Below are 24912 nucleotides of genomic sequence, written 5' to 3'. Positions count from 1 at the left end.
CTGGCTGGGGTGCAGGGACATTCCACTCGTGGGATGGTGGCCTCTCGGCTGAGGTGCAGGGGGGTTCCCTGTCAGATTTGTAGGGCAACTACTTGGGTGTCCTTTAGTAAGTTTGGGAGGCATTATTGGGTCTCTAATTTGCTGGATTATGTTTCAAATTTTGGGTTGGTGGTGCTGCAGGCTGTGGGTTCCTGACTTCTTACTTCTGTGTTCCAATAAATCACTGGCTGATGCTGTCTCCTTTGTGTCCTGGTGGTTTGTTGTTGATGAATGCCGGTGAGTTGCTTGGGTATTCTCACTTGTAATGAATTAGACGAGGACAGGAGGGACTATTGTGTACTTCCTACAAATATATAGGATCTGCATGTTTGTTTGACAACATAAACTAAGGTCTTGGTGGCAAGTTTGGTTACGGGCACACCCGCAGGATATGTCAGCCTCTAGACCAGCTAGCTCACAATGCCACCATCAGCTCTCCTGACCTTACCAGGGAGCTAATAGTCTCCGGCAACCACTGAACACGACAAAAATGACCCCTCAGGGATCATGGAAACAGGACAGTACTTTTCGCTCAGTCACTTGTGTTCACTTTCTAGATATTACATTCTGAGGACAACGTTTTTTTACCATTTCCACTTCTGTCTTTGGCATATATTGGAATATACAAAGACAGTTTGAGGCAAAAGTAACATCAATTGTCCAAAGGTGTCCTTCAGAAGCATTTCCAAACCTACCCCTGTCAGAGCAATTGTCAACCATGACCCGACATATCCTGTCGCCAGGCATTTTAAAGATACATACCAAATTAATTTGGACCAACTCAAATACTGTGTAATTGACTGTATCCCCCCGCTCAGGCGAGGGGGCAACAGGGAGAAATTGTTAAGACAACTGGAATGTAGATATGTAATTGAACTCAACACTAAGGCCCCAGCAGGACTGAATCTTAGTGAAGATTTATACAACTTCCTTTAATTTGAAGTTGCTCCAGTTATTTCTAGGATATCACTGCCCTTATGGATTTTAGAAGTCAACTGACTTCGAGGTGGCTGTCCATTTTTAAACCCACTTATTTTTACTCTCTCACCACTAGGATCTTATTCTAAACACTGCACCAGTCTTGCCAGTTTCCAGTGCGACTTTGGGCTTAACATTCACATTTCACGGCACCTCCACACTTTTCCCCGTCCTCATACACATGTATTTAGCTTTATTAATAGTGACCACACTTTTTAGCACACTTTCTACATACAGCATTAGCTATACAGGGGATACTAAACATCCCAATACAGACTGTGACTTTCTGTGACAGACCAGTACAGTATAGTGTCCCCGCTCGAACTCCTGCACTTAATGTGTACAGCAACATTACCTTCTAAACGCAGCATAGTAGTATAGATATCAGTCTGGGCACTCTCATGCAAAGGCAACACCAGATGCACTGTATCAACTGTTCCCCATTTAGTTATGACAGTACACTTGGTTCCAGGGATTTAATTCTGGCCACATGGCATGTACGCATGAAACGGGGAACGCAAGCATAGGCTACTCCATTAATTTGAATTTTAATATGATTCATCTATAGTCACGCCTAGGGACACAAGTTATAACATAGCAACTTTTTAACACACCAATTATGCCTTCAAAACTGCCCAGATTAGTTTATTGACTCTCCTACTCACAATACCGCACATCACTGAAGTTACAGAATGAGGGACCTTCTGCACTGTTTTAAAGCGCACCAGTGTTTTGTCTATTTCTGTTACCAATTCTTGCTTGTCATCCTTGTGCCTAGTCATCGGCTGATAATTAGGCGATTTTACTACATGCTGTAAAATGTGCTATTTTCTGCTATGTCACCACAAACATAAAAGAGTCACTTACAAGAGTATAAAAAGAATGCCTATTTTCACAATGAGCTATGTGATCAAGACTACAGGCTTGTAGTTGAAACGTGTCATCCTGACATGCTAATGCAATAAATCAATTCATTATATCTTCAACTGGAGTCTGTGCCCTTGCTTGGCCCGCTGTGGTCCTTCTTTGGGATCCTGGTATCATATATATTTTGCCTGTTTCCATCAAAGCAACAGAAATCTGCTAACATTCTACCGTCTCGACCACGTTCTAGTACATGAACGTGGGGGAAGCAGGGAACCTAGACTACAGAGGCTAAAATCCAGGTTCATAGTGGTCTACAGACAAGGACTCCATTAGGCCTCAACACTGAATACGAGTTAGCCAATCATGTAGGCTAGAGGTTTTAGGGTCACTGTGTTTGATGTATGGACATTGCTTTTCGACAGTTATCAGTTCTTTTTAAATGTATCTTTGCAATACTGTAAATATAGCACTACTCTGATTATGGGTGTGACAAATAGAAGTTTATCTGTATATAAAAATGTCTGATGGACTATATATTATTAGGCTATATAAGCCTTGATTGAGGAAAAATATTTATATTTTTTATTTTATGAAGGGGTGGTTAAGGACTCTATCAGGGTGTGGAGTGTTAGATTTTTTGATCTATTGTGCGATGCTAAATGAGTTGATCACTTGAAAAAATATTTGTTTCTACAAATGACGTATTTTAGCCTGAATCATTGAACGATTTGTTTGGTACACAAATGCAATTTAATATGAATCGGACATCAACGAAGTCTAGCTAAAAAATGACTATATAACTTCAATGCCCATTCAGGGCAAGAAATTTATTGATTCATGGAGCCAAGCTCAATGTCGAATGAATTACTTGATTCACAGAGATAAATTAATATAAATTCATATGGCTCCGAAATGACCAAAAATGATTGGTATTTTTTCTGTGATATTTTTTCTTTGATATTTCTAAATATTTCGCAATCGTGATGCTCATTCAGGGCGACATATTTATAGCTAAAATAAAAATGATTTCCATCTCATGCATTTGAATATGATTCGATTGTGAAATGAACAATGTAGTCACATATCATGCTTGAATGTCGAGACCACACCATTCAAAGATAGCGACTACAGATTGGGCCCCCAGGGGCACTTGGCAAAGCCAATGTCCCCCTGGGGGATTTCGCGCGAGGGACGACCTCACGCGACCTGATTGGGTGGTGGGAGGGGTTTAGGGTCAAGTGAAGGGTGGGGAGGGAGGGCGACGTCACTCTGAGCGAGTGAGGTGAACTGTGGAGTCGCTTTTTGAAGGCGCCCGTTTACTTCTTGTCAGAGCTGTCAGTCGCTGTTGTGATTGATTTTTCGATAGAATTTCAGTCAGTTGCTGAAACATGTCGTCGGAGGAGATTGCCCTTGAAGCAGTGCGAGCTTTGGTGGCGGTAGGGAGGAGCGACTTGTTGAGGCCCGGCGCTTTCGTTGACACAGCTGTGGTTAAGCGTCCACGTCGCTTGGCAGCGGAAGGCGTGTCTCGGGCGGTGGCGGCTTGTCAGTCGGCGCGCAGCGACCGTCAGGAGGAGGACAGCGTCGTGAGGACGTCAGCGGCGAGGGTCAGGAGAGCGCGCTCGACGAGCCGAGGAGGCCGGGGTAAGAAGCAGCCGCCCCCGCGCTCGTCGTCAGCCCCAAGTGAGTTCAGGGGGGCCGCAGTGTCAGTGTGGCACCCCTTCGTCGTAGAGCTGGCAGGCGAGGAGGCAGCGCTGGTGTTAGTTTTGACACGCGCGTGTCTCAGGTCCAGCTGTTTGAAGGAGAGGCTGACAGGGAGTTTTAAGCGCAGAGAGCGTCGACGTCCCAGGAGCCTTGCGAGTCTGCGCCACGTTCTAGCATGAGGGCTACCTCAGGTCTACCTGTGAGGGCAGCAGGGCAGCAGGCGAGTGGAAAGAAAATTGAAATTGCGCCAGATTTAGAGGCTGCCAGGCGGAGTCCAATGTTAGTGGACTATTCCAGCGATAGCGAGGCTGAGGAGTATGAGCTTTCTGGAGTGGAGGAAGGCGAGGAGGTCGAGGGAGGCGCATCTGACGTCGATGAGCAACACCAGCTGGTTGAGTTCGAGGACTGCCAGAACATTCTTGTTCCCCGGCCTAGGGGCCCCCCGAGACAATTGGTGGAGGAGGAATTTAAGGTTGATTTAACGCATGATTTTCAGTTTTTGCAGGAGGAACAGGGGTTGGGTGGGGTGCGATGGAAACAACCAGCAAGGCAGTTCAAGGGTGGGAGGTGGGGGGGCAGGGGTGACAAGGGGGAGGGCAGGCAGGTGCAAGAAGCCACTTCAATGTTTTCAAATGCCAGGCCCCCGCTTGTGTGTCCTGAGGTATGTCATAGCATGGGGTCTGCGATTTCACAAGGCCAATGGGTGTGGGTGGAACATACAGAGCTGCCTGGGTCAGGCAGGGCGGGTATTTCAGCTTCTCAGGCAGGTAAGTATGGTGTGGGTCCTCGCTCGAGCGGCGAGTACCTTTCTGGAGCTGCTGGTATGGTACCAGATGAGCAGTTCTGCTATCCACAGGCGGCGCCGCAGAGCGCGGTGTTTCGGGGGGGGGGCGAGTTTGAGAGGCGGATCTGGTGCGGATTTCACATCAGCGACTGGGCGCTTTGCACGGAGGCCCGAGTCTGAGTTTCAAGGTGCTGTTACTAACTTGGCGTCTGGCAATAGGCCAGGTAGGAGTTTGGTAAGGTCGGAAGGTGAACAACACCTCGAAAATGAGTTTGGTGATTATGATAAAGAGAATGTTTATGGGACGAGAGGTGGTCTGTCTCAGGGTGGTAGAACTGGGGTGGGGAGGGGGGAAACGAGTTTAACTTCTACCAGTGTGTTACAGAGTTCTGGAGCGGATCTCTCACCGGCACACGGGATGCAAGGCGGACGTCATCGGCGTGATGGTCTGGAGGACTTTCGGCAACGGTCTGCGCAGTTACCAGCAGGTAAGACGGACTGGTGGGCTGCTTGGACACGGCCGTTGGAAGGTGTATCAGGTGGGGCGCCTGCAGAGGGTGGTCCAGTGAGGGTGGAGGTTGGGGACGGCTCGGGTTCACAGCAAAGCAAACATGTAAAGGCAGTGTCAGGGGATGGGGGGAGGCCGGGATATGAAAGCCCGGGTTCATCGGTTACTAGTTCGGAACAGAGTGAATTGCCGAAAGTGAGTGGTACGAGATTGCCTTACATGGGAGTATCAATGCCGTTGGGCATACATTTGTCAACCAGAACTAGGCAGCGTATTTGGGATCATGAATATGTAGATGTGTTTCGGCTCCTTCATAGGGAATTGCAAGCAAAGGAAGGTTCTAAGGAGGAGGAGGCTGAATTGTCCCGTCGTCCCAAAGTTCCTAAAACAATAGAAAACTGGACAGCGGCCTTTTTGATTTATGCCAGCGTATACAGTGAACGGTACCCTGAGAGGGCGGTTTCGCTTTTCAAATATTTAGATGTCATACGAAAAGCACATTTGCAGGCAGGGGGTTACGCTTGGCTGAACTACGATGAGGAGTTTAGGGCGCGAATGGGTTTATTCCACGATAAGCCATGGGGGGAGGTTGATCAGGAGTTGTGGTTGCAGTGGATGACAGGTCATTCTTCTGCCAACACGATCCACACAGCCAGTGGTTTGCCGATTCCTTACCGGCCCTTTTCTCAGCGTCCCGCCACACAAGGGGCAATTGGCGTCGGACGTGGACAGTTGCCCACAACTGGAGCATGTTGGAGCTTCAACAGAGGTTCCTGCGTGCGCCAGTATTGTAAATTTAAACATGAATGCTCCCAGTGTGGGGGCAGACATGCTGTCTTCCAATGCTTCCCTAACCAACACCCGGGAGATCACGGTAGGGGCCAGAGGGGGGGGAGAGGATCTGTGCCGCCTCTTATGCCAAAAGGCGCCTACTCCAATTAGGTTACAGGCCATGTTGAGCGCATTGGAAAAATACCCGGATTTGGAAGGAGCGGCCAAGTTATTTTGGGGGTTTAGACTCGGCTTTAGGATTGGTTATCAAGGCCCCAGAGTTTCACGTTGGGCTGATAATTTGAAGTCAGCTAAGGAGTTGCCGTCGGTGGTGGAGGTGAAGTTAATGAAAGAAGTGGAATTAGGCAGAGTAGTTGGCCCTTTCAAATTTTGTCCCTTGCCAAACCTAATTGTGTCACCACTTGGTGTTATCCCGAAGAAGGCAAAGGGTGAGTTCCGCCTGATACATCATCTGTCTTGGCCGGAGGGGCTTTCAGTTAACGATTTCATTTCCACTTCCGATTCAGCAGTGGCATATGCGTCAGTGGATGACGCGTTGGCATTGGTGCGCAAGGCAGGGGTAGGAGCTGACCTCGCAAAATGTGACATACAGGCCGCTTTTCGCCTTTTGCCTATTCATCCAGCTGATTTTAGTTTGCTGGGTATGTACTTTGCAGGAGAATATTACGTGGACCGGGTGTTACCCATGGGCTGTGCTATCTCTTGCTCCTTGTTTGAAACATTTAGTACATTTTTGGAATGGTGTGTAGTCCAGCGCTCAGATCACGCAGCTGTATGCCATTACCTGGATGATTTTTTGTTTGTGGGCAAAGCGGAGACGGAGCAATGTACTAAAGTCTTGGCTTGTTTCCAGGACTTGGCTAAAGAGTTTGGTGTGCCTTTGGCGGAGGACAAAACAGAAGGCCCAACGCCTCGGTTGACCTTCCTGGGCATAGAAATAGACACAATGGAGATGGTGGCCCGTTTGCCCAGAACAAAAGTACAAGAGATCAGGTCTTTTTTGCATGAAATACTGGGAGCTAAAAAAGTGCAGCTGAGGCAAGTCCAGAAGCTTCTGGGCTATTTGAATTTTGCTTGTCGAGTTGTCAGGGCAGGCAGGACATTTTGCAGGCGGCTGGGCTTTGCGTTGGCTGGGGCATACTTGCCGCATCACCACATACGTTTGACAGCAAAAATCAAGGAGGATTTGAGCATTTGGCTACGATTTTTGGACGATATCAATGGCGTGTCCATCAATTTTGTGTCTGAGGACACAGTCTGGCCAGTGCAGATATTCTCGGACGCGGCTGGGGCCTTAGGTTTCGGCGTGTTCTGGGACGGAAGGTGGTGTGCAGAGCAGTGGCCGGCACAGTGGTTGCAGCAAGGCCGCAGCATTGCCTTTTTAGAATTCTTTCCCTTGTTGGTGGCGCTGCAGATTTGGGGCGAAGAGTTCAGAGACCGCTGCGTGTTGTTTCACATCGACAACATGGCGGTGGTTTTTCTGGTGAACGGGCAGCGGGCAAAGGATTTAAAGGTGTTGCAATTGTTACGGGCCTTCATGTTGCGTGTTCTGCAGCTGAATATTGTGTTTAAAGCCCAACACATCCCTGGTGTCAACAATTCAATTGACGACGCTCTGTCTCGTTGCCAGTGGCAGAGGTTTCGGGAGTTGGCGCCTGGAGCGGACCAATGCAGAACACCGATTCCGCCGAACATGTGGGACCTGGGGAATTGAGGATGGCAGAGTTTGCGGAGCAGTCCTTATCAGAAGCCACGCGTCGCAGCTATCAGCTAGCATGGTCTGGTTTTTTGATTTACACCGCACAGCACGGCAGGGATGGCTCGGCGGTGCGGGATGAAAAGTTTATGTGGTGTTTTGTTCTGAGTTTAATAGATAAAGGTTTGTCGCCTTCCACCATTTCGGGCAAGTTAGCGGGCATTTCATTTTATAGTCAGCTAGAATTGGGGTGTGAGGTGCAGAAAGGTTTTCGTTTACAGAAAATGCTGAAGGGTTTTGGGAGGTCCTTTGGGCAGGCAAAGAAGTTGAGGGACCCCATTACGTTCAATTTGTTACATAAATTGTTGGGGGTGTTGCCCTCCTGTTGTTATGATGAGTGGGAATGGTTTCGGTTCAAGTTATGCATGATATGGTTGTTTTTCGGTGCATTTAGGATATCAGAATTATTGGGGTTACGTAATCAAGAAGGGATCCGGTCATCTGATATTGCTCTGTTGGGTAGTGGTGTGTTGCAAATCACATTGAGAAGGTCAAAGACAGACCAGGCAGGAAGAGGGATGTTGGTGCGACTGGGCAGGAGTGGGGTGGAGGGTTGCTGCCCTGTTGGGGAGTGGGAGGCATTTATGGCTTCAGGAGTGTTTCGAGAGGGTGGGATATTTTGCCATAAGAACAAAACACAGTTAACTTGTTTTCAGTTTCTAGCGGTTTTACGGAAGGCATTGACTTTCGTGGGTGAAAATTCGCACTGTTTTGGGACGCATTCGTTCCGAATAGGTGCGGCTACAGAAGCGGCAAGGTTGGGTTGGGGGGCAGAAGATTTGCAGCTAATTGGTAGATGGAAATCGAATTGTTGTTTTAAATATGTCCGGTTGTAAAAAAAAAAAAAAAAAAAAAGGAGTTACTCGTTGTAGAAGTCAGTTAGTTAATGTTATTTTTTCCATCACAGGTCGAGTGGCGGATTTTCCTCGAAAAAAGAGGACATGGATTGTCGGCCATTCTATAGTAAAGTGGGCTGCGAACTTTGCCGAACAGCAGCTGTGTGGGAGAGGGCTGGGACTATATGGCAACGATCATGAGGTGATTTGGAAGGGCTTAGGGGGAATGAAATGGGGGGAGTTGTTTTCAGTACTGAACAAAATGGCTGAAGTGTGGGGCATTCCAGATCTGTTGATCCTACATTTGGGGGAAAATGACTTGGTGGAGTGTTCAGGTCTGGCTTTAATCAAGCAGATGAAGCTGGATTTGGCTGTGATTAAGGACAGATGGCAAGGGGCCAGGCTTGTGTGGACAGAATTTCTGTACAGGAGCCAGTGGAGGGGTGCCAGGGTTCATGCCGCGGTTGAGAGGGCCCGCAAGAAAGTTAACAAAGCATTGAAGACATACTGTGTGGCAATGGGAATTACGGTCATTGCCCATGAGCATTTTAATGGTGAAATGATGCACTTGTTAAGGGAAGACGGGGTTCATCTATCACAAATGGGGCAGTCATACTACTTGATGGAGCTCAGAGATACTTTAGCCAACCTCTGGTGTGTCGATTTGTGGTGCTCCAAACCAAAGTAAGGAAGGGAAGAAGTTGGGGAAATAAGGTTTTTCCTTCTCCGTCATTAGGTATTGTCTTGAGCGGACTATTTTTCTGCATTAGGGGAGGGTTTTCTGAGGGTGGGGCAGGAAAACTCAAGGGTTTTCCTGGGTGGCGTGTGTGATGGGGATTGGATAATCTAGAGCGGATTCATCCTTTCTCTAAGGGGGAGGGCTTGGGAGGGTAGGTGGGGGAAGAGATGGAAAAAGAAGAAGGAAAACTCAAGGATGGTATCAAAACAAGTTATGTTATCGGAAAAGAAAGAATTGGAAAAAGGAAATGGTTATATGAAAGGTTTGGAGAAATAAATAAAGATAAAGTTTGTTGGAAAAGTTATGTTGCGGGTCTGTCTTTGGCTGTCCTGGTAATAAAGGTGACCTTTTATACTATATTCAGAGTTGTGTGAGAGTCCTTATTTGCGCGATGGGCCCCCAGGGGCACTTGGCAAAGCCAATGTCCCCCTGGGGGATTTCGCGCGAGGGACGACCTCACGCGACCTGATTGGGTGGTGGGAGGGGTTTAGGGTCAAGTTAAGGGTGGGGAGGGAGGGCGACGTCACTCTGAGCGAGTGAGGTGAACTGTGGAGTCGCTTTTTGACCCACCCACCCGCCCGGATTTCAACAAATCAAGGGTTGGTGTTTTTGTTGTGTCTGTGGTGTCTTTACGTTGTCAAAAAAAAAAAAAAAAAGGCTGCAAAGAAAGTTTTTTCGCAGCTTGATCATAAAGTCGTGCAGGCATGCCTACCTATTGAGTTAGGTCAAAGTGTCAGGATGTCACCTCAGGACAACTCAGGCAGACTCTTTTGTTGTCTCGTCGGCGTGTGTGATGGGGATTGGATAATCTAGAGCGGATTCATCCTTTCTCTAAGGGGGAGGGCTTGGGAGGGTAGGTGGGGGAAGAGATGGAAAAAGAAGAAGGAAAACTCAAGGATGGTATCAAAACAAGTTATGTTATCGGAAAAGAAAGAATTGGAAAAAGGAAATGGTTATATGAAAGGTTTGGAGAAATAAATAAAGATAAAGTTTGTTGGAAAAGTTATGTTGCGGGTCGGTCTTTGGCTGTCCTGGTAATAAAGGTGACCTTTTATACTATATTCAGAGTTGTGTGAGAGTCCTTATTTGCGCGATGTATTGTTTGTCCATCTTCTATTATGTTTATGAAATTTGCCCCGGAAGTACTCCATTCATTATTTTGTAAAAGTATGGCAGTGTCTCTGTTATCAGTTGGAAGTAGGCGCGAAGCCGAAACGCATCCTGTTTATTTTTACCCGGTAAATAAAATACTGAGTATTCACCTTCATTGGAGTGCGGTCTCTTCACTTGGTCAACAAGTGTGGTTTTGTGATACATATATATATAGCCTCGAACCGCAATCCACTTGGATTTCACAAGGCATAAACTTTAATGACTGAACGGCAGCTCACTGGAGGATAATGAGACACTGCAACACCCACAGGCCACTGGGGTGGCCGCGCCCACTGGGCGGGAACTATGATACTTATGGCAGCGTTGAATAAATTGCCGCTCTGTTCATTTCAAGCTGAGAGCCCCAAAAGAAGTGTTAATCACACGAAACGCGTTGGGCTGTTTAATGCATGGCGGACTGGGCTGACTCACCGCATCACTTCCTCCATTAAAGAGTGTTGGCTGACACATACCTGGTGTTTGGGCCTTTTTCATCTGCAGGCAACTTGTGTTGGTATATATATATATATATATATCCGGTTTACCGCGTCTCCACCCAGTGATAAACTCCTCCACCGCATAGAAACAGCACGGACACGGGCCAAGTAAGTGCTGAAAATCTTTATTTGTGCAAATTTAGACGCATGACGTTTCGGCTCCGAGGAGCCTTGCTCACATGACAACATTCTAATGTTGAGAACGCCCATTTAAAGTGCCAGTAATTAGTTTACACAGCGTCACATGGTCGGGCTGATAATGAATATGGACAAAATACTCGAGGTATGGTGACAAGGCAGAATAGTGTCATCTTTATACAGAGAATCATATAATATATATCCACTTATGATTATTATTTGTAATACTGGTCTCTGCATTACTAAAGACTAATACTGTGGATTTCGACATTGAAACATGGATAATTATTCAACTTCAAAAAAATCACGGTCAAATACCATGAATCAAATCAACCAGATAAAAATTGTTTGTCATGTGATATTTCCTTCACCACGATTCATAGGATTGAGAATGCAGTACGATTGTATTGCTACATATTTAAGCTTTGTGCAAATTACGCAATAGTGCAAATATTCCAATTTCAGATAACAATCTGTAATAATTTTTGTGCAAAATACGCTGATGTGCAAATTCGCTTACTTTCCCTACTTAGGACCTATTAAAGTGCAAGTAGTAATAAATATGTGCAAAAAATAGCAACAATCACTGTAATTATATTATCAATCTTTAAGAGGGAATACAAGTACTATAAAACCAGTCACAATTCATAATCTGTATATTTGATAAAACATCTTAATCGTGCTTTCATCATAGATGTTAGATTTGAAGACGTCCATGTTTTTGAATTCCGCAATTATGTCATACTAAAATACCTCCTTAGATGTCCTATAAGTGAAATATTATCCTTGTGTGCTTACAATTATTAGTGAACTCACCATTTAAAGACCAACCGGGTATAAGGACCCATCTGGTCTTCATGATGTTTAATGCTATCAAATATCACTTGGACGATGCTAAAATTATCCATTTGAAAATTGATTTACGACTGCTAAGTCACCTTTTATGAAGTCCTTGGGGGTTGCCAATTTGTTGTTTCTATCCTAAAAACAGAGTTATGAATGCAAACGGCTTTGCGAAATGGACCCAGATTTATAACCGAATTGTGTCGGGTTTGCGTTACAATTCTTATGCAAACCCAACGCAAAGTGTTCAGGTGGGATTTACTATTGAATGCAAATCATGATTTGCATAATTGTTGCCGTTTGCGATTTCTTAATTGCGAAAATTAAGGAATCGGCGATTTCTTAATTGAGAAAATTAAGGAATCGCAATTAAGAAATCGCAAACGGCTATGCATCAAGAAATCACAATTTTTTTTGCGATTTCTTAAATTTCCTTAATTGCGATTCACAATTTGCGAATCGCAATGAAGGAATCCCTTGAAGGCCCATAGGAATGAATGGGAATCCATTCTCATTTTGCGATTCGCAATTAAGGAATCGCAAAATGAGAATGCTATTTCAAGGGTGCAGGGGGGGTTTCAAAAGGACCCCCCTGCACCCCTGAAATTTAACTTTAAGAACATTTTTCACACACACATGCCCCAAGGGCATGTGTGTGTGTGTGAAATGAAACTTTAAAAAATACACAAAAGTGCATTTTTCAAAGTTTTCGCAAATTACCATGAGGTTCAACCTCATGGTAATTTGCTCCCCTTAATTGCGAAATCGCAATTCTTTAAAGTTTCATGCATTGCATTTAAGGAATCGCAAAATGCGATTCCTTAAATGCAATCGCAATTTGAGAATTCGCAAATAATTGCGAATTCTTAAATTGCGAGGGCCTTGACCCTTCATGCATTCCAAAAGCAGATTTTGCGATCGCAAACGGACGATGTTTGTGATTCGCACCGTTTGCGATCGCAAAATCCTTTGATGCATGTGCCTGTTTGTGTCAAGGGGGTGTTCCATTGGTGGTGTATGGGCTTTCTCAGGCAACCACAAACTGGTGTTGACAGAAATCCGTATCTTCAAGGAATTGTAGACAGGGGTTAGAACCAAACTCCTACCGGTCCTATATTTACTGTGACCACTCTCGTTTTCTTGTAGATATTCCCTAAAACTGACACTTTTTTGTAATACCCTGTATCTTTGCTATCGTTGTCATGAGCATGTGGAAGATGTATTTTTAAGATCATGATTATCATGCCCTATATTTTATTGACCCTCATTGGTTCATGATTTGTTTTTAGGACCACAGTGTGCAGCTTGGTAACGATCTATATAAAAATAGCGTCGAAGTCGTCGAGGGAATGACATAGCGATAATTAAAAATAGAAATACTTAATATTACCATAAAATACAATGAAGTACTTCAATACGATGTTTCTTTCTAGGCATATTAGTGATGGATTTGATAATTTTGTTTTCAATGTTCTCTCTCCAGATGGGAGTCTGTGTTGTGGATTCTGCCGTCGCAGGACTTGGCGGTTGTCCATATGCTAAAGGTGCCTCTGGAAACGTAGCCACAGAGGATGTCATTTACATGCTACATGGACTTGGAATTCAAACAGTAAGTTGCTAGCTGTATGCAGCCAGCAGAGGGCACTCAAGTACTGCTTTCAAAATAATAGCTTTCGTTTTACAACTCGTTTCCTTAAGATATACGTAAGTTAAATAAATTACTATGATAAAAAAATCATATACAAAATAAAGCATATGTGTTCCAAATAAAACTAAATGAGACCACAAATTTTAAAGTTGCAAACTTTTACAGAGACTCCATACAACTTAAATATATTTTATAAACCTTATATGCCTGGGGGCAGATTTTCAAGACTTTTGGTCTTTTTTTTGCTATTTTGCGCTTATTTTGCTATTTTCTTTCCAGCCCAAAATTTGTTTTGCACTGGAAAGTACCCTGTAAGTAGCGCACAGCAGCACCAAGCACTGCTTTGCATTACTCTGCGCCGAGGGGCGTGACATGGGTGGTACATGGGCATTCCCATGCAACCACCCATGCCTTTTGATGGAAAACCATATATACAAAAATTTGTAAACATGGTTTTGCACCAAAAATTAAACGTCCCTTCAAAGGAGGCGCTAGCAGGAGAAATGCTTTCATTTCTCCATGCTTTTCCGACTTTCCCTGCCTGCTGCACTCTGCCGCACGTATGCAAAGTGGGAAAAGCTTTGCATCGTGCCTTGCATAATGTTTTGTACAGGAGGGGTACCCTTCCTGTACAAAACCTATGCTACACTCATGCACACACCCTAGCGCTGCGGCGCTAATGTGTGTGCATGGTGCAAGTGAAAGGGGAGGAGTGAGCCATATCTCTGAAGATATGGCGTTCTCTTGCTCCGTCCCTGTCACACAACGTGGCGCATCCTCGTGGGAGGCTGCGCTGCGTTGCGCAACGTTTTTGAAAATCTCCCCCATGGAGTCTTATTTACAAGAAATGGTGCATCGTTATACATCAAAATTTATTGGGCCTGCCTCAGAAAGCCTTACAACACCATCAATGCAACAAATTTACAATATGGGCTCATGGCGCAAGGTCCCAAGGATGCATCAGAAATTCTGACGTATCGTGGGTAGGATGCCGCAAGGCATCGAGCCCAAAAGTGGCGCATTGCTGGAGTTGGTCACAAGACTGACGCAAAAATGGAAATGTGTCAGAACAAGAAGCTATGCATCAGTTTTGACTAATGCAAGTATCCTCAAGTGTGGGGATCAATGAAATAGTGCGTAAAAAGTTGAAAAACTCACCTCTCTGTTACATTGGTCCTAGATGACACTCATATAAGTGTGCACAGTGTATTAATGTGTACCACTGTGTCTCCGTATGTGTGATATATTATGTAACAGTACAATGTGAGTGCATACAAGTTTTGGATGTTGTGTGATGTGATATTTGCTGTGTTACCTTCCTTATGTGTTCACTAACCCGTTCGGGGAATATGACTTGATTTCAGATTACACTGTTTCATATCACTTCAGCTGGTCACAAACTTTCGCCGCAGCCATTGTGTCATTCCTACGCCTGGGTTTTAGAGTCATAGGAATTTTGACACATCTCAAGCTCAGCTGCCCGCCTCCCGAAGAGGTGTCACTTTTGCAAAATGTCATGAATACCTCTGCACCAGTTTTACCATGGATTTTCGGTGGGAATGCCTACCTAGCATACATTAAAACTGACCTGATTCCGACAAAGGGAATGACCAACGCAGGCCAATGAAAAGTGACTCATCTGCCTAGATGTGTCACCTTGTAAATATGGAGCAAAGAAAGTGCTGCATCAAGAAAAATGACGCAGCAGTGGCGAAAGCTCCTTGTGAATATGCTCCTTGGTGTGTGATCATATGAAGAGTACAGCAGGTTAGATTTTTAATGCTCGGAGCGAAAAGGAAATATGTGGGAGCAAGCACTGGCAGAAGATGGCTTTAATGCGCTACCACATCGAAGCAAAACAATGTACAAATATTCACAGAGTATTGTTACGTCTTTCTGCTTTCTGTGCATCATATGACTGTGCCCGTTCCTATCCCCTAAGCTTGCAGTGCTGAATGGCATCTGCGCCACAGGGAATAAAAATAAACAGAACCATACCTTTTGGGGTATAAAAACAGGGCACAGACCTTGGAAGCACATAAAAAGGCATAATGCACATATAACATGCACTAAGTGAGTCTAAAGCCAAATTAAACCACAGTGTTTGAAACAATGGAGACTATCATAGAGCCTTGATGACGAATATTACTCTTAAAGGTATCATCGATATATTTAACTGATTGTATATATATATATATATATATATATATATATATATATATATCAATCAATCAATCAATCATAACATTTGTATAGCGCACTACTCACCCGGAGGGGTCTCAAGGCGCTTGGGGGAAGGGGTCCGCTACTGCTCGAACAGCCAGGTCTTGAGTTGTCTCCTGAAGGCGAGATGGTCCTGGGTCAGACGAAGGTGGATGGGGAGGGAGTTCCATGTCTTGGCTGCCAGGTAGGAGAAGGATCTTCCTCCGGCGGTGGCTCTTCGGATGCGTGGTACGGCGGCGAGGGCGAGGCTGGTAGACCGTAGCTGGCGGGTGGGCGTATAGAAGGTCAGGCGGTCGTTGAGGTACTTGGGGCCCAGGTAGTGGAGAGACTTGTGTGCGTGGGTGAGGAGCCGGAACGTGATCCTCTTGTTGACGGGGAGCCAGTGCAGGTCTCTCAGGTGGCCGGAGATGTGGCTGCGTCGGGGGATGTCCAGGATTAGTCGGGCGGAGGCGTTCTGGTTGCGCTGGAGTCTTTTCTGTAGCTTGCCTGTGGTTCCGGCATAGAGGGTGTTTCCGTAGTCCAGTCGGCTGGTGACGAGTGCCTGGGTGACCGTCTTCCTGGTCTCGGTCGGGATCCATCGGAAGATCTTGCGAAGCATGCGCAGGGTGTGAAAGCACGTAGAGGAGACTGCGTTGACTTGTCTGGTCATCGAGAGAGAGGAGTCCAGAATGAAGCCCAGGTTGCGTGTGTGGTCTGTTGGCTTGGGTGCGGTGCCCAGGGCTGGGGGCCACCAGGAGTCGTCCCAGGCGGAGGGCGATGGTCCCAGGATGAGGACTTCCGTCTTGTCAGAGTTCAGCTTCAGGCGGCTGTTCCTCATCCACTCGGCGATGTCTTTCATCCCTTCGTGTAGGCTGGTTCTGGCGGTGTTGGGGTCTCTGGCGAGGGAGAGGATCAGCTGGGTGTCGTCGGCGTAGGAGATGATGTTGAGGTTGTGTTGGCATGCGATGGCTGCAAGAGGTCTCATGTAGACGTTGAAGAGGGTGGGGCTGAGTGATGATCCTTGCGGTACGCCGCAGATGACTTCGGTAGCCTCGGATCGAAACGGGGGGAGACGGACTCTCTGTGTTCTTCCGGCGAGGAACGAGATGATCCACTCCAGAGCCTTCTCTTGGATGCCGATGTCGCTGAGGCGTTGAACTAGGGTGCGGTGGCAGACAGTGTCTAAAGCTGCAGAGAGGTCCAGGAGGATGAGTGCCGCAGTTTCCCCATTGTCGAGCAGGGCTCGGATGTCGTCGGTGGCTGCGATGAGGGTGGTCTCGGTGCTGTGGTTGGCTCTGAAACCGGACTGCGAGGGGTAGAGGGATCCGTTCATCTCGAGGAAGGCGGCGAGCTGTCTGTTGACGATCTTCTCGATGACTTTAGCAGGAAAAGGGAGGAGCGAGATGGGGCGGAAGTTCTTGAGTTCGGTGGGGTCCGCTGTTGGTTTCTTCAGTAGGGCGCTGAGCTCGGCATGCTTCCAGCTCTCCGGGAAGGTGGCGGTGTTGAAGGAGGTGTTGATGATGTTCCGGAGTTGGGGTGCGATGGTGGAGTCGGCCTTGTTGAAGACGTGGTGGGGGCAGGGGTCGGTCGGAGATCCGGAGTGGATGGTGTTCATAGCCACTGAGGATGTCATTTACATGCTACATGGACTTGGAATTCAAACAGTAAGTTGCTAGCTGTATGCAGCCAGCAGAGGGCACTCAAGTACTGCTTTCAAAATAAAAGCTTTCGTTTTACAACTCGTTTCCGTAAGATATACGTAAGTTAAATAAATTACTATGATAAAAAAATCATATACAAAATAAAGCATATGTGTTCCAAATAAAACTAAATGAGACCACAAATTTTAAAGTTGCAAACTTTTACAGAGACTCCATACAACTTAAATATATTTTATAAACCTTATATGCCTGGGGGCAGATTTTCATGACTTTTGGTCTTTTTTTTGCTATTTTGCGCTTATTTTGCTATTTTCTTTCCAGCCCAAAATTTGTTTTGCACTGGAAAGTACCCTGTAAGTAGCGCACAGCAGCACCAAGCACTGCTTTGCATTACTCTGCGCCGAGGGGCGTGACATGGGTGGTACATGGGCATTCCCATGCAACCACCCATGCCTTTTGATGGAAAACCATATATACAAAAATTTGTAAACATGGTTTTGCACCAAAAATTAAACGTCCCTTCAAAGGAGGCGCTAGCAGGAGAAATGCTTTCATTTCTCCATGCTTTTCCGACTTTCCCTGCCTGCTGCACTCTGCCGCACGTATGCAAAGTGGGAAAAGCTTTGCATCGTGCCTTGCATAATGTTTTGTACAGGAGGGGTACCCTTCCTGTACAAAACCTATGCTACACTCATGCACACACCCTAGCGCTGCGGCGCTAATGTGTGTGCATGGTGCAAGTGAAAGGGGAGGAGTGAGCCATATCTCTGAAGATATGGCGTACTCTTGCTCCGTCCCTGTCACACAACGTGGCGCATCCTCGTGGGAGGCTGCGCTGCGTTGCGCAACGTTTTTTAAAATCTCCCCCATGGAGTCTTATTTACAAGAAATGGTGCATCGTTATACATCAAAATTTATTGGGCCTGCCTCAGAAAGCCTTACAACACCATCAATGCAACAAATCTACAATATGGGCTCATGGCGCAAGGTCCCAAGGATGCATCAGAAATTCTGACGTATCGTGGGTAGAATGCCGCAAGGCATCGAGCCCAAAAGTGGCGCATTGCTGGAGTTGGTCACAAGACTGACGCAAAAATGGAAATGTGTCAGAACAAGAAGCTATGCATCAGTTTTGACTAATGCAAGTATCCTCAAGTGTGGGGATCAATGAAATAGTGCGTAAAAAGTTGAAAAACTCACCTCTCTGTTACATTGGTCCTAGATGACACTCATATAAGTGTGCACAGTGTATTAATGTGTACCACTGTGTCTCCGTATGTGTGATATATTATGTGACAGTACAATGTGAGTGCATACAAGTTTTGGATGTTGTGTGATGTGATATTTGCTGTGTTACCTTCCTTATGTGTTCACTAACCCGTTCGGGGAATATGACTTGATTTCAGATTACACTGTTTCATATCACTTCAGCTGGTCACAAACTTTCGCCGCAGCCATTGTGTCATTCCTACGCCTGGGTTTTAGAGTCATAGGAATTTTGACACATCTCAAGCTCAGCTGCCCGCCTCCCGAAGAGGTGTCACTTTTGCAAAATGTCATGAATACCTCTGCACCAGTTTTACCATGGATTTTCGGTGGGAATGCCTACCTAGCATACATTAAAACTGACCTGATTCCGACAAAGGGAATGACCAACGCAGGCCAATGAAAAGTGACTCATCTGCCTAGATGTGTCACCTTGTAAATATGGAGCAAAGAAAGTGCTGCATCAAGAAAAATGACGCAGCAGTGGCGAAAGCTCCTTGTGAATATGCTCCTTGGTGTGTGATCATATGAAGAGTACAGCAGGTTAGATTTTTAATGCTCGGAGCGAAAAGGAAATATGTGGGAGCAAGCACTGGCAGAAGATGGCTTTAATGCGCTACCACATCGAAGCAAAACAATGTACAAATATTCACAGACTATTGTTACGTCTTTTGCTTTCTGTGCATCATATGACTGTGCCCGTTCCTATCCCCTAAGCTTGCAGTGCTGAATGGCATCTGCGCCACAGGGAATAAAAATAAACAGAACCATACCTTTTGGGGTATAAAAACAGGGCACAGACCTTGGAAGCACATAAAAAGGCATAATGCACATATAACATGCACTAAGTGAGTCTAAAGCCAAATTAAACCACAGTGTTTGAAACAATGGAGACTATCATAGAGCCTTGATGACGAATATTACTCTTAAAGCTATCATCAATATATTTAACTGATTGTATATATATATATATATAAATCAATCAATCAATCATAACATTTGTATAGCGCACTACTCACCCGGAGAGGTCTCAAGGCGCTTGGGGGAAGGGGTCCGCTACTGCTCGAACAGCCAGGTCTTGAGTTGTCTCCTGAAGGCGAGATGGTCCTGGGTCAGACGAAGGTGGATGGGGAGGGAGTTCCATGTCTTGGCTGCCAGGTAGGAGAAGGATCTTCCTCCGGCGGTGGCTCTTCGGATGCGTGGTACGGCGGCGAGGGCGAGGCTGGTAGACCGTAGCTGGCGGGTGGGCGTATAGAAGGTCAGGCGGTCATTGAGGTACTTGGGGCCCAGGTAGTGGAGAGACTTGTGTGCGTGGGTGAGGAGCCGGAACGTGATCCTCTTGTTGACGGGGAGCCAGTGCAGGTCTCTCAGGTGGCCGGAGATGTGGCTGCGTCGGGGGATGTCCAGGATGAGTCGGGCGGAGGCGTTCTGGTTGCGCTGGAGTCTTTTCTGTAGCTTGCCTGTGGTTCCGGCATAGAGGGCATTTCCGTAGTCCAGTCGGCTGGTGACGAGTGCCTGGGTGACCGTCTTCCTGGTCTCGGTCGGGATCCATCGGAAGATCTTGCGAAGCATGCGCAGGGTGTGAAAGCACGATGAGGAGACTGCGTTGACTTGTCTGGTCATCGAGAGAGAGGAGTCCAGAATGAAGCCCAGGTTGCGTGTGTGGTCTGTTGGCTTGGGTGCGGTGCCCAGGGCTGGGGGCCACCAGGAGTCGTCCCAGGCGGAGGGCGATGGTCCCAGGATGAGGACTTCCGTCTTGTCAGAGTTCAGCTTCAGGCGGCTGTTCCTCATCCACTCGGCGACGTCTTTCATCCCTTCGTGTAGGCTGGTTCTGGCGGTGTTGGGGTCTCTGACGAGGGAGAGGATCAGCTGGGTGTTGTCGGCGTAGGAGATGATGTTGAGGTTGTGTTGGCATGCGATGGCTGCAAGAGGTCTCATGTAGACGTTGAAGAGGGTGGGGCTGAGTGATGATCCTTGCGGTACGCCGCAGATGACTTCGGTAGCCTCGGATCGAAACGGGGGGAGGCGGACTCTCTGTGTTCTTCCGGCGAGGAACGAGATGATCCACTCCAGAGCCTTCTCTTGGATGCCGATGTCGCTGAGGCGTTGAACTAGGGTGCGGTGGCAGACAGTGTCTAACGCTGCAGAGAGGTCCATGAGGATGAGTGCCGCAGTCTCCCCATTGTCGAACAGGGCTCGGATGTCGTCGGTGGCTGCGATGAGGGTGGTCTCGGTGCTGTGGTTGGCTCTGAAACCGGACTGCGAGGGGTAGAGGGATCCGTTCATCTCGAGGAAGGCGGCGAGCTGTCTGTTGACGATCTTCTCGATGACTTTAGCAGGAAAAGGGAGGAGCGAGATGGGGCGGAAGTTCTTGAGTTCGGTGGGGTTCGCTGTTGGTTTCTTCAGTAGGGCGCTGAGCTCGGCATGCTTCCAGCTCTCCGGGAAGGTGGCGGTGTTGAAGGAGGTGTTGATGATGTTCCGGAGTTGGGGTGCGATGGTGGAGTCGGCCTTGTTGAACACGTGGTGGTGGCAGGGGTCGGTCAGAGATCCGGAGTGGATGGTGTTCATCGTGCGGGCTGTGTCTTCGGTGGTCACCGTGGTCCAAGTGCGGAGGGTGGTGGTGGGGGGCGTTGGTTCGATGGTTGGATGCGTGGATGGTGCGCTGAAGCTGTTGTGGATGTCGGCGATCTTGCGGTGGAAGAACGAGGCGAGGGAGTAGCAGAGGTCTTGTGACGGAGTGATGTCGTTGTTGCCGGTGCTGGGGTTGGAGAACTCCTTGACGATGCTGAAGAGTTCCTTGCTGTCGTGGACGTTGTTGTCCAGTCGTTCCTTCAGTGATTTCTTCTTGGTGGTGCGGATAAGCTGGTGGTGCTTGCGGGTGGCGTGTTTGAGGGCGGTCATGTTGTCATTGGTCTGGTCAAGGAGCCAGGCTTTCTCGAGGGTGCGGCAGGTCTTCTTGGAGTCCTTGAGTTCGTCGGTGAACCAGGATGCCTTCTTGCTCCTGGGTCTGCTGGGAGGGTTCTTCAGGGGTGCGAGGTCGTCGGCGCAGGCGGTCAGCCACTGCGTGAAGTTCGGGCTCCTTCGTTGGGGTCCGCTGTGCTGGCGGGTGGGTTCTGGCTGAGGGAGGTGGTGAGCTGGTCGGAGGTGATCTTGCTCCAGCTTCTGTGGGGAACCTGTGGCGGGTGGTGGTGGGTCGTGGTTCTTCTGAAGCTGAAGTGGACGCAGCTGTGGTCGGTCCAGTGGAGTCCGGTGGAGTGGCTGAAGGTGATGTGCTTGCTGGACGAGAAGACGGGATCAAGCGTGTGTCCGGCGTAGTGGGTGGGGGTGTTCACCAGTTGCTTGAGCACGAGGTTGGCGAGGTCGTCCAGCAGGGCGGCGGTGTTGCGGTCCATGTTGTTCTCCAGGTGGAAGTTGAGGTCCCCTAGGAGGATGTAGTCAGCGGAGCGGAGGGCGTGCGGGCTGATGAAGTCCGTGATGTCTTCGCTGAATTGTGTACGTGGTCCCGGTGGTCTGTAGACGAGTGTGCCTCTTAGGGTCGTCTTTGGGTCGGTGTGTATCTGGAAGTGGAGGTACTCGCCGGCGGCGAAGGTGTCGTTGGAGTCGGTCGTGATGCGGATGGTGTTCCTGTGGACGATGGCGATGCCTCCTCCGGTCTGGTTGACGCGATCCCTCCTGATGATCTTGTACCCGTCCGGGATGGCGATGGCGATTTCGGGGGCTGAGGAGACATTCATCCAGGTTTCCGTGAGGAAGGTGACGTCTGGTGATGTTGCGTCGAGGAGGTTCCAGAGTTCCACGGCGTGTCTGTGGACGGAGCGGGTGTTGAGCAGGATGCACTTGAGGTGGTTGCTGCTGGTGCTAGGCTTGGCGGGTGCGGTGACGGTTCGGAGGGAGGTGAACTAGCATATATATATATCACTAAAAAAACATAAGTTTTAGCCACGTTATAGTTAGGAATTAGCATTTAAAAAACCTTAGAAATTCACTGAAAAAACCATAGGTTTCACACATGTTATAGTTAGCTGGACATTTCACTCATACAAAGCCATTGGAATTCCCCCGTTATAGTTAGTTGAGCTAACTATAACTCGCGTGCCTGCAATTCACTGCTGATGACGTCACATATTACATCACTCGTGACATGGTCAGTGACATCACTCATGACATCACTGATGACATCTCAAATGACATCACTGATGACATCATCCAGTGAATGTGTGCCTTTCTGAAAAATAAATATTTTTTATATATGTATAGCTAAAGGTCGACGGAAGAATAAATGGGTAAATAAGTGTCTAAATGGATATTTTTTGTAAAAAAGATTGCATAACTGACTTACAAAGTGTATCTTAGTGAATACATGTATTAACGAGTAATGTTTAAATATGTAAATATCTGTACCAGTGTCTCACTTTGTCTATAAGTGACTGCATGGGTTTTTTGAGTATCAGAATGAGTGTCTGTATGGTTCGGTGGGGGATAATACTTAGTGCACAGATGCATGAATGACTGACTCAATGTTTGTTTGTGTTTTGCAGCATGTGTGGAGGACTGTATGGTTGGATGAGTGTGTATATGGGTGTGTTAGTGAGTGAATGACTGTCTAAATAGTATCTTTATGAGTAACTACATAGGTTTTAAACTAGTATATGTGAGTATTGATGTATATAAGTGAGTATATGTGAGAGTGACAGATTGGAAGAGTTCCTGTATAAATAAGTATGTGTTTGTATAAGTGATTGTTTAAGAGAGTAAGTCTGTGTACGGTTCTGTAGAAGTAAGTGTAGTGGTGTGTATATAGCTGTATATGCAAGTAAATGGATGTTTGATAGTTTAATTGCATGTGTGAGTATGTGTGTGAGTAACTCTATGTATGAGTGTAGGTGTGTAACAGGATGTATAGGTATGAGTACATATGATGAATGACTACAAGTATGAGTGACTATATAGAACTGTTGGTGAATGAGTGGATGTGTATGTAGATTTTGGAATTACTGATTAGGTTGGTCTAACTGGTATTGGTATCTCCATTGTTTTAAAAATTGTAGTTTCTATTTTTCAATGTGTGTATCAAAGGTTATATTAGGCTGAGAGGAGCTCTGCCACTCTTTCACAAGGACGATGTCATCAGTGATGTCATTTGAGATGTCATCAGTGATGTCATGAGAGATGTCACTGACCATGTCATGAGTGATGTAATATGTGACGTCATCAGCAGTGCTTTGCGGGCACGCGAGTTATAGTTAGCTCAACTAACTATAACGGGGGGATTTCAATGGTTTTGTATGAGTGAAATGTCCAGTTAATTTTAACATGTGTGAAACCTATGGTTTTTCAGTGAATTTCTAGGGTTTTTTAAATGCTGATTCCTAACTATAACGTGGCTGAAACCTATGTTTTTTTCAGTGAATTTCAAAGGTTTTGTAAATGATCATTTTTAAATGTCTTAATTGTTATATTTTTTATACTAATTTACCACATTGTTTTAACCCCTTCCACGCTCATGACGAGCTGGGCTCGTCATGAGGTAGCCTCCTCGCACGCTCATGACGAGCCCAGCTCGTCATGAAACATGGGAATTATCAAATCCCAGCACAGGAGGGGAAAATGCATAGCATCGATGTGGTTAAAGTATTTATTTTTTGATGTTTGATTTTTTAAATTACATTACATATTTTTAATATAAATTGGAAAAAAAATATTTTTAAAAATATTGAAATTTTAATATATTTTTTATTTTATATTTTTTTAATTTATATATATATTTTATATAGCAGCCAATGATATCCTATGGAAGGAAATTCAATTACTGGTAAGTACAGTTAAAGTTACTTTTCAGGAACAGTAGTGAGCTGGAAGATGCAGCACTGAGATAACAGGTGAGTAAATCAAAATTCGTAGTTCGGCTGATTTTTGAGGAATTTTTTAAAGTTCCAAAACTCCACACTTAGAAAAATTTCCAAGTGAAAGCAGTCAATGTTAGCCTATGGAAGGAAATTCAAGTTACTGTAACTACGATTAGAATTACTTTTCACAATCAGTAGTGGGCTGAAAGATGCAGCACTGAGGTCTCTCCTGATAACAGGTGAGTAAATCGGAATTCGTAGTTCGGCTGATTTTTTAGGCATTTTTTAAAATTCCAAAACAGCACACTTAGAAAAATTTCCAAGTAAAATCAGTCAATGTTAGCCTATGGAAGGAAATTCAAGTTAATTTAACTACGATTAGAATTACTTTTCAGGATCAGTAGTGGGCTGAAAGATGCAGCACTGAGGTCTCTCCTGATAACAGGTGAGTAAATCAAAATTCGTAGTTCGGCTGATTTTTGAGGAATTTTTTAAAGTTCCAAAACTCCACACTTAGAAATATTTCCTAGTGAAACCAGTCAATGTTAGCCTATGGAAGGAAATTCAAGTTAATTTAACTACGATTAGAATTTCATTTCATTTATAATCTTTAGTTCGGCACAATAGAGCCATATAAGATACATAAAAATAATCATTTA

The 24912-nt window shown here is 46.1% G+C and overlaps 1 protein-coding gene across 3 annotated transcripts in view; it reads left to right on the top strand.

The window, feature by feature from the left end:
- Window positions 1-24912, top strand: part of HMGCLL1 (3-hydroxy-3-methylglutaryl-CoA lyase like 1) — a 1049558-nt gene that overhangs the window by 842623 nt on the left and 182023 nt on the right. For all 3 annotated transcript variants that reach the window (XM_078646802.1, XM_078646801.1, XM_078646800.1), the window contains one exon: window positions 13114-13239. In XM_078646802.1, coding sequence (XP_078502928.1) covers window positions 13114-13239 — 126 coding nt within the window. The remainder of the gene's footprint in view (window positions 1-13113; window positions 13240-24912) is intronic.

This window comes from Lissotriton helveticus, chromosome 6 (genome assembly GCF_964261635.1).
Source record: "Lissotriton helveticus chromosome 6, aLisHel1.1, whole genome shotgun sequence".
Classification (NCBI taxonomy): Eukaryota; Metazoa; Chordata; class Amphibia; order Caudata; family Salamandridae; genus Lissotriton; species Lissotriton helveticus.
The sequence above is the reverse complement of the archived record's forward strand: the minus strand, read 5'-3'. Positions and strand labels throughout refer to the sequence as shown.